This window comes from Mytilus trossulus, chromosome 13 (genome assembly GCF_036588685.1).
Source record: "Mytilus trossulus isolate FHL-02 chromosome 13, PNRI_Mtr1.1.1.hap1, whole genome shotgun sequence".
Classification (NCBI taxonomy): Eukaryota; Metazoa; Mollusca; class Bivalvia; order Mytilida; family Mytilidae; genus Mytilus; species Mytilus trossulus.
In genome coordinates, this window is record NC_086385.1 from 38,150,137 (window position 1) to 38,160,572 (window position 10,436).

General features: G+C 29.9%; 2 protein-coding genes across 2 annotated transcripts; both read right to left on the reverse strand.

The window, feature by feature from the left end:
- Window positions 1–940: 940 nt before the first annotated feature.
- On the reverse strand, window positions 941–4,068 carry LOC134695288 (uncharacterized). The gene is made up of 5 exons (XM_063556508.1): window positions 3,642–4,068; window positions 2,822–2,943; window positions 2,179–2,247; window positions 1,696–1,809; window positions 941–1,258 (listed from the first exon to the last, which is right to left on the reverse strand). Exons 2-5 carry the CDS (start codon window positions 2,849–2,851, stop codon window positions 962–964), a joined length of 510 nt encoding a protein of 169 aa, XP_063412578.1. The 5' UTR covers window positions 2,852–2,943; window positions 3,642–4,068; the 3' UTR covers window positions 941–961.
- On the reverse strand, window positions 3,598–7,513 carry LOC134694362 (uncharacterized). Its single transcript, XM_063555365.1, has 6 exons — window positions 7,280–7,513; window positions 6,687–6,855; window positions 5,867–5,988; window positions 5,223–5,291; window positions 4,742–4,855; window positions 3,598–3,810 (listed from the first exon to the last, which is right to left on the reverse strand). Exons 1-6 carry the CDS (start codon window positions 7,445–7,447, stop codon window positions 3,598–3,600), a joined length of 855 nt encoding a protein of 284 aa, XP_063411435.1. The 5' UTR covers window positions 7,448–7,513.
- Between the last annotated feature and the right edge of the window lie 2,923 nt (window positions 7,514–10,436).

The window sequence follows — 10,436 nt, forward strand, 5'->3', positions numbered from 1 at the left end:
GTCCTTCCCCCCAAACGTGTCCGATTCCCCCAAACGTGTCCACATGACGTCACTGAACAACAAAATTTGTTTAGATGCTAAAGGGCGCCAAAGCATGTCATTTTTGTAGACTCCCAAACGTGTCCAATTTTTCAAATACCGCTCAAACGTGTCCAATTCCCCAAACGTGTCCATTATTTGGTTATTGCTATCTCATTAACGTATACTAATTTTACCATTCATTACTGAAAAGTATAGATAAAGTATTTAGTACTTTTTTAAGCCACTAGTATAAACTGGGTAAAAGTATGAGCGTAATTTCGGCTATGTTTCATTCTTAAAAATTGTAAGCAAACATGTTTAGTAAAACTGTACAGATACCTGGTTAAAAATGTCCCTTTGTCTATGCGCTATACAACTTTTCTCTTTAATTATCTAAAAATGCATGAAATACTGGCAACTGGACAATACCCAATCAACAATCTAAAATTAATTTATTCCGTACAAATGTTAAAACATTAAAACTGGTATGTTCTTTCTAAATATGCATGAAATACTGGCAACTGGACAATACGCAACCAACAGTTTAACAGTAATTTATCCAGTACAACTGTTAAAACATTGAAACTGGTATGTTCTCTGTGAATATGCATGAAATACTGGCAACTGGACAATATGCAATCAACAGTTTAACGGTAATTTATCCAGTACAACTGTAAAAACATTAAAACTTGTATCTTCTCTCTGAATATGCATGAAATACTTGCAACTGCACAATACGCAATTTACAGTCTGGGGTTGATTTAAACAGCAAATGTAAAAATATGACAACTTGTTTGTTTGCTCTAAATATGCATGAAATACTTGCAACTTAACAATACGCAATCGAAAGTAAATAAAAAAGATAATAAAAAAGAATTTGTAAAACCATTGCTAGTAAAATACATTTTTATTGTGCGATTCTTATTTGGTGTCTATTTATCTAAAAACAGAAGTCTGTAATATCATCTCTTACAGTGTAAAGCGTGCCTCGTCTAGGACATTTGTCTATTTTGATCACTAAGCCTCTTCTCCAAAAACCGCTACTGAAAACCGCAGTCCCTTTGTTCATAGCAGGATTAGTTCTATAATCAACGATATCACCTTCATTGTAGTAAATGTAGCTCGTTATATCGTCTAGAGAGTTTTTACTGAACAATTCTACAGGATACATTTGTTCACTATCAAAGTACTGAGTGATACCAGCGTTGAAAAATGTGGACTGGTTTCCGTTGATTTCCTGTTAAAAATAAATTAAATACATGTTATAAAACAAAACATTAGCATTAATTAAGAAAATAAAAATATACACCAAAAAAGTGTTTGTTTAATGAATCATAAATAAGCGTTTGCAAACTTTACTTGAAACAAAAATTATTCTTTATAAACTATTTTTGTAGTAATGCAAACAATCGAGCTTTGTTTTACATTGTCTTATCGTCAGCTTTTATAGCTGACTATGCGGTATGGGCTTTGCTCATTGTTAAAGGCCATACGGTGACCGATTTAGTTGTTAATGTTTGTGTCATTTTGGTCTTTTATGGATAGTTGTCTCATTGGCATTCATACCACATCTTCTTTTTTATATAAACACGAGTAATTTGAAACCAACTGAACAATTTTCTGTTGTGTTTTTTTTAAGTACATGTATCGTTAATATTTTTTGTAAAAAAATACCTGTAAATGAATTCTTTTGCTTGGACTTTCTGAGCTTATTAAAGATGGGGGTCTTCCAAATCTTTGTCTATACATTTCACTATAGTAAGGAGATGCTGTGTTATTTTGTACCACCTGAAAAAACAGATTACACATATGTTAAATATACAAAATTATTCTATATTATAATAAATCTTATAAACTATTTGTTTTATAAATAAAATTCTAAATGAAGGGTAGTTAACCTTGCAAAACATAAAAAAAATAAATATCAAAATTGTTTAAGGACCCTTTCAGTAGCATGACCGAAATTTGAATTTTGGTCGTGTAAATAACATTTCATTCCAAGCTGTACGAATTTATATGCACCTTAATTATTGGATATGTATTTATATCACAAGAAAAAGGTTTCTACTGTCTAGTCTAAAATAATAAATGGTACAATAACTAGTAAATGTTTTAAACATAAAATAAAAATTGGTAACTGTAAGTTTGTATATGTACCTGGTTTTCTTTTTCTTCTATCAATAATACTTGGCAGCTCTGCACGTTTTCACTTGTCAAATTTATTTCCTAAAAAATATAAGTAAATGTAATTAACATATTAGTTTAAAATCAACATTATGCACTGATTATACCTTTACAAATTAGTTTTATAATTTGGTTCTATGAATAAGGCCGTTAGTTTTCTCGTTTGAGTCATTTAGGGGCTTTTTATAGCTGACTATGCGGTATGGACTTTGCTTATTGCTGAAGGCCGTACTGTGACCTATAGTTGTTAATGTCTGTGTCATTTTGGTCTCTTGTGGATATGTGTTTCATTGATATGCATACTGCATCAGCTTTTTAATAGTTTAAAACTAAAAGCAAGCGTACAACCGCAGCATACATGATATTTTTGGGTTTTTTTTATTCCTTCTTGCGTGATTTAAAATTATACATGAAGTTTATACTGATATAGATCAAAAACAGTGTTCATTTTTAATAATACTAAGCCAAAACATGTTCAAATATTGAAATGCTTTATACATGGTAAGATATAATTAGATCATTAAAAATAAAGTAAAAATGCAAAAAAAAAACCAACATTATTATTAGTTAGGTTATAAAAAAAATATTATTGTTTATAAACTCGAGGAATACATACTATATTCTTTTCAGGTGTTTTATCTTTCATTATGCAGTCTTGCTGCGTGTTAACTTCATTGGTTTGGTCTTCAGTTATATCCTTGGTAGGCGATGCGATGTCTTCTAGTAGTTGTAAAGTTTCTAAAATTAAAAACTTATAAAAAAAAGTTACTTTTACAGACAATAAAACTAGAAGTTTACTCTATAATTTACTAATTATCGTTGGCATTTATAAATATGTTTTTCCTTTAAAGATTCCAGCAATTTTTGATACGGTTTGTGTTTGGTAGGGTTTTTTTTTCTAACAGTTTTGACATAAATAAGATAAAAGAAGTCATTGTGTATGTGTTAACTTAAGAAGGTTTTTTTTAAATTGTTACGCGTAAAATGCGTGAAGATGTATTTTTAAATAAGAATTAAATAAAAACAAGGGTTAAGTAAACGTAGATAAGAGTTAGGTTAGTTCAGTATTGGTAAGAACAATTTATACACTTTAGTAAAGTAAATCACAGAATCGCCGTCTAAACGCTTTACACTAGTTTCGTTCCCCTTTTCGCAAGAAGAACTTTTCAAAAGACTTGTATGCATATAAATAATTATGCTTTGCTACCTCTAAGTAGCTTCCAGTAATGATTTACTTTACAACTATTAAATGTAGTACCAACAAAAAGTTGCAAAGACGTGCACATCAGATGAAAATTTATTTTACGAAGACAACTAAAAGGGAAATCAATACATTTTAAGATAATTTAGTTTTTAATTTTGTTTTATCCCATCATTTGAAGTTTAAAGTATTTAAGCAAATAGATTTAATTGCAATAGTGGATTAAGTTGAATACCTTCTAATGATAGCTGTTCATCATACCCGTCAGTTGCCGTATCCACAATTTTCTCTTGATCATTATTTTCTGCACTACTTTCACACTCATTTTCCTCTTCGCCGTCAACATCAAGATGGGCGTTTCTTAAAAACAATCTTTCTTCTTCAGTTAAATTTTGGTATGGTATCTGAAATATACACAATTTTATTATAATACTTTTTAACTATTTTCATTTATGTTATGGATATATAATCATAGTTTATCATTCTATCATGACGGGAACTGTTAAAGTTTACTATCTTGCGTCCTAGACATGCATGTAATATTTGTCACTGGACGTTGAGCAACCAACAATCAATTGTTATCTAGCGATGGGTTTTATAGGAATAGTTTCCATAAAATAAATAAATTGCACCTTTAAAAATTAAAGTGTAAGATATATAAAATATTTTTTGTGTCTTTAAGATATAGAAAAGTTTAAACTAAATACAAAATAAAAAGTTTATTACATTATTACAATATATAATTACTAAAACATGTAAATTGTGTTTAAATGAAAATACTTTTTTATAAAAGTTGTTTTAAAGTTTTAATAAAAAAAGAAAACATTAACATAAGTTCCAGAATTATACAAACCTGTTCTTCCACCGGTGTTGCAAAATTTGGTTTCCGTTGATTTCCTGTTAAAAATAAATTAAATACATGTTATAAAACAAAACATTAGCATTAATTAAGAAAATAAAAATATACACCAAAAAAGTGTTTGTTTAATGAATCATAAATAAGCGTTTGCAAACTTTACTTGAAACAAAAATTATTCTTTATAAACTATTTTTGAAGTAATGCAAACAATCGAGCTTTGTTTTACATTGTCTTATCGTCAGCTTTTATAGCTGACTATGCGGTATGGGCTTTGCTCATTGTTAAAGGCCATACGGTGACCGATTTAGTTGTTAATGTTTGTGTCATTTTGGTCTTTTATGGATAGTTGTCTCATTGGCATTCATACCACATCTTCTTTTTTATATAAACACGAGTAATTTGAAACCAACTGAACAATTTTCTGTTGTGTTTTTTTTTAAGTACATGTATCGTTAATATTTTTTGTAAAAAAATACCTGTAAATGAATTCTTTTGCTTGGACTTTCTGAGCTTATTAAAGATGGGGGTCTTCCAAATCTTTTTCTATACATTTCACTATAGTAAGGAGATGCTGTGTTATTTTGTACCACCTGAAAAAACAGATTACACATATGTTAAATATACAAAATTATTCTATATTATAATAAATCTTATAAACTATTTGTTTTATAAATAAAATTCTAAATGAAGGGTAGTTAACCTTGCAAAACATAAAAAAAAAATATCAAAATTGTTTAAGGACCCTTTCAGTAGCATGACCGAAATTTGAATTTTGGTCGTGTAAATAACATTTCATTCCAAGCTGTACGAATTTATATGCACCTTAATTATTGGATATGTATTTATATCACAAGAAAAAGGTTTCTACTGTCTAGTCTAAAATAATAAATGGTACAATAACTAGTAAATGTTTTAAACATAAAATAAAAATTGGTAACTGTAAGTTTGTATATGTACCTGGTTTTCTTTTTCTTCTATCAATAATACTTGGCAGCTCTGCACGTTTTCACTTGTCAAATTTATTTCCTAAAAAATATTAGTAAATGTAATTAACATATTAGTTTAAAATCAACATTATGCACTGATTATACCTTTACAAATTAGTTTTATAATTTGGTTCTATGAATAAGGCCGTTAGTTTTCTCGTTTGAGTCATTTAGGGGCTTTTTATAGCTGACTATGCGGTATGGACTTTGCTTATTGCTGAAGGCCGTACTGTGACCTATAGTTGTTAATGTCTGTGTCATTTTGGTCTCTTGTGGATATGTGTTTCATTGATATGCATACTGCATCAGCTTTTTAATAGTTTAAAACTAAAAGCAAGCGTACAACCGCAGCATACATGATATTTTTGGTTTTTTTTTATTCCTTCTTGCGTGATTTAAAATTATACATGAAGTTTATACTGATATAGATCAAAAACAGTGTTCATTTTTAATAATACTAAGCCAAAACATGTTCAAATATTGAAATGCTTTATACATGGTAAGATATAATAGGATCATTAAAAATAAAGTAAAAATGCAAAAAAAAACAACAACATTATTATTAGTTAGGTTATAAAAAAAATATTATTGTTTATAAACTCGGGGAATACATACTATATTCTTTTCAGGTGTTTTATCTTTCATTATGCAGTCTTGCTGCGTGTTAACTTCATTGGTTTGGTCTTCAGTTATATCCTTGGTAGGCGATGCGATGTCTTCTAGTAGTTGTAAAGTTTCTAAAATTAAAAACTTATAAAAAAAAGTTACTTTTACAGACAATAAAACTAGAAGTTTACTCTATAATTTACTAATTATCGTTGGCATTTATAAATATGTTTTTCCTTTAAAGATTCCAGCAATTTTTGATACGGTTTGTGTTTGGTAGGGTTTTTTTTTCTAACAGTTTTGACATAAATAAGATAAAAGAAGTCATTGTGTATGTGTTAACTTAAGAAGGTTTTTTTTAAATTGTTACGCGTAAAATGCGTGAAGATGTATTTTTAAATAAGAATTAAATAAAAACAAGGGTTAAGTAAACGTAGATAAGAGTTAGGTTAGTTCAGTATTGGTAAGAACAATTTATACACTTTAGTAAAGTAAATCACAGAATCGCCGTCTAAACGCTTTACACTAGTTTCGTTCCCCTTTTCGCAAGAAGAACTTTTCAAAAGACTTGTATGCATATAAATAATTATGCTTTGCTACCTCTAAGTAGCTTCCAGTAATGATTTACTTTACAACTATTAAATGTAGTACCAACAAAAAGTTGCAAAGACGTGCACATCAGATGAAAATTTATTTTACGAAGACAACTAAAAGGGAAATCAATACATTTTAAGATAATTTAGTTTTTAATTTTGTTTTATCCCATCATTTGAAGTTTAAAGTATTTAAGCAAGTAGATTTAATTGCAATAGTGGATTAAGTTGAATACCTTCTAATGATAGCTGTTCATCATACCCGTCAGTTGTCGTATCCACAATTTTCTCTTGATCATTATTTTCTGCACTACTTTCACACTCATTTTCCTCTTCGCCGTCAACATCAAGATGGGCGTTTCTTAAAAACAATCTTTCTTCTTCAGTTAAATTTTGGTATGGTATCTGAAATATACACAATTTTATTATAATACTTTTTAACTATTTTCATTTATGTTATGGATCATGACGGGAACTGTTAAAGTTTACTATCTTGCGTCCTAGACATGCATGTAATATTTGTCACTGGACGTTGAGCAACCAACAATCAATTGTTATCTAGCGATGGGTTTTATAGGAATAGTTTCCATAAAATAAATAAATTGCACCTTTAAAAATTAAAGTGTAAGATATATAAAATATTTTTTGTGTCTTTAAGATATAGAAAAGTTTAAACTAAATACAAAATAAAAAGTTTATTACATTATTACAATATATAATTACTAAAACATGTAAATTGTGTTTAAATGAAAATACTTTTTTATAAAAGTTGTTTTAAAGTTTTAATAAAAAAAGAAAACATTAACATAAGTTCCAGAATTATACAAACCTGTTCTTCCACCGGTGTTGCAAAATTTGGTCTTTTGAAGTACATTTGATAAGGAGTTAGCGGCTTTGTAACTGAGTTAACTCTGTTGTTGTAGGTATAATAAAAATGTGGAAGTTCTTCAACCCAATCTTTTACAGTGCTCATTTTTACACGAAAAAATGTGGTCATTGTCCGGTTAAATCTTTCAACTCTCCCTTGACTCTATGGATGGTACGGCCTGCCATGTATTTGTTTTGACTTAAATTCCTCAACTACTCCTTCTGGATCCTTATTGGTAAATTCTTTGCCATTATCTGATTGTAAAATACGCGGTGCACCATACAAGTAAATATGTCATAATAATAATAATATTTAAGTACAACGTCAGCAATTTCCTTTGCCGTTTTGGTTTTTGTGGCACATCCAAACGCAAACCTAGAATAGCAGTCTAAAATGTTGCATACGTAATTAAATCCTTTGTAACAAGGCATTTTTTTCAAGTCGATCTGCCATCTACTATTTGGATAAGTGGCAGGAATTGGCCTTCTAGTCCTTGTGGTTTTAGGTAGTTCAACAGCTGCATTACAGCTAGTGCAGGTAATTTCATTTTTGAATAAACATTTTATAGTCTCTCTTCCTACAGGGAAAACAGCATGTCTTATCGTCTCATATATGGTATCATTTTTTCTGTGATCTGTTTCGTGATTTTTCTTGATAATCTGTATCAGCTCTGATTTGGTAACGCATCTTCTATGCCCAACATTTAGACTTTCACTTCTTCTATAAACCTGTTTGGTTTCTTTGTCAAAAAATACAATTGAATATATTTTTTTATCATTCGTTCTGATACACCTTTAACCATTTCAGAAATTTTCCTAGGTCCCCATTTTGGATTTTCTTCTTTCAATTCAGTCACTGTTTTAATTTCCGGTAGTTGTGTCCAAAATACTTCTGCATTAATGTCATTCGATAACGGTTTTGATCTTTTTTTAGAGTCTAAACGAAACCCGACATCTTCAATTGTGTCCCCCATTTTGAAATTGCCGTCAACGTTATTGACGTCATTAAAGACACTTTAGCGCTAAAAGATGCGAGACGTTTTGGCGTTTTTAAAACAGTAGACACGTTTGGGCGAATAACAATTATCGGACACGTTTGGGGGTTATGAAATCGGACACGTTTGGGCAACGTTTAATAATTACGGACACGTTTGGGGGATCGGACACGTTTGGGGGATCGGACACGTTTGTGGGAATCGGACACGTTTGGGGGGAAGGACACGTTTGGGAGTGTTACTATTCTTAGTATCAAGCATATCTCTTCAACGTTGTATCTTTGTGTCTTGGCTATGGTGATGCCTTCATTTTCATGCTTTAAAGATGAAGCCTGTTTCAGAGCTTCACGTAGACCTTCGTTGGAAATCAAGAGAACTAATCTACCTCGTGTGTAAGCTTGCAGATATGCTACGACAGCTACCTTCCAATTATTTAGATATATTGAAAAAAAACGGATAAAGATAAGTCGTTTAGGACAGTTTTAATTTCTTCATTTATCTCTCCATTAATTCGATATTCTTCCATAATATTCAATAACAAATATTAGGAACCACTTCTAAGAGCAAGAAAAGGCGGCATTTTTTTTATTCATCTTTGATATATATGTCGTAAAAACCGCTATTTATTACTATGTTTGTAAATGGCTTTTTTTTTGGAAGGGGGTCATTAATAGAGTTGTGTTTACCCTAAATGAAAGAATCAGTGCTGCAGAACCAACAAAACTGATTGTATTAATTTTTTAAAATGTGCATTTATTATTTAACAAAAATTATTTATTGTACAATAATAAAACTTAGACACAAAGGATAAGAATGGCCTTAAAAATAAAACAATGCATTACACATATTACGAATATCTTTTCAAGTGAACTTGTGAATATCTATTTCAGTATTTCACTTATTTTTTTGTCTTGCCAATTGAGGTAGAACATAGGTCAATAATAATTATGGAAGGTGAAAAACTGACCGTTTGGTATTAGAGCTTTGGGGCAACAAAGCCATCTCAGAACAATTTTCTTTTTCAAATTAAAAACCGATTTTTTTCTAAAGTTGTTCACTCCTTGATTTAATTTATCTTTTTTTTGCGCAGGACTTTTTACATTTGATCTGAGACTAGATAAATTTCTAAAATATTCATTGCCCTTCAAATTTCAACAAAAAAGGACACTAAGTACACATGAGAGAAAACTCGCATTCAATATACTAATATGTCTGCAACTCAAAATAATTTAAAAGAAACATACATGCATATCTTAATGAAAGGAGGTGCACATTTGATAGTCCATAATCATTCAATAAATGAGTGCCCCTCTTTTCTCGTTACGGCAAGTTGCGTCAAGTTAAGGCGATTTTGATCCGTTCGTAAGATATGATGAACCTCTTTTACATGTTAAACAAAAATACGTCGATATTGTTGCTGGTTAATTGTCAGTCAACCTTTCTTACATTGCCCGTTTATAAACTAAGGAAGTATTAAGCAACTAAGTTGACGTTAGATGGATTTGTCAATTTATTTTTCTTTTGTGAAATGTTGAATGCCGGTGTATGTTACGACGTTTAGGATTTCAATAATTGTAATTTATGTATTACTGGTGAATGAGTACGTCATTTATTTGGTTTCCACACATAACTTACTTTACTAAATTCTTCTATAGATACAAAAATGTGACCTGATGTTTGGCAATACGAGATGACACATTTTTATGTGAAACCTAATGATGTTTACCGCGTCTAGAAATTTAGATTCGTATTTGGGTAAACTTATCGATCATTTTAAATTCGTTGTTTCTAAAGGTACCAAATCAACACTGTGATTATATCTTTGAATATTGGTTTTTTGTTGGTATTAATACAGATTTTGTAATCTTTTAAAACCATATTAAATATAATCATAAATATTGTTATACATGTTATACACATATGCACAATCAGCTATATGTTTGCATTTTACAAACTCATGGTTTTCGCTGACTATTAATAACTTAATGTTTTAAGATGTTGGAGGTGTACTGATTGCTTTATTCGCAGATACATTATTTTCTTTTAAGTTTTTATTGGCTTTTTTTATCATTTGACTATTTATCAGTAAGTGCTAGTACTCTCTGATCTGTATTTTGTCCATTT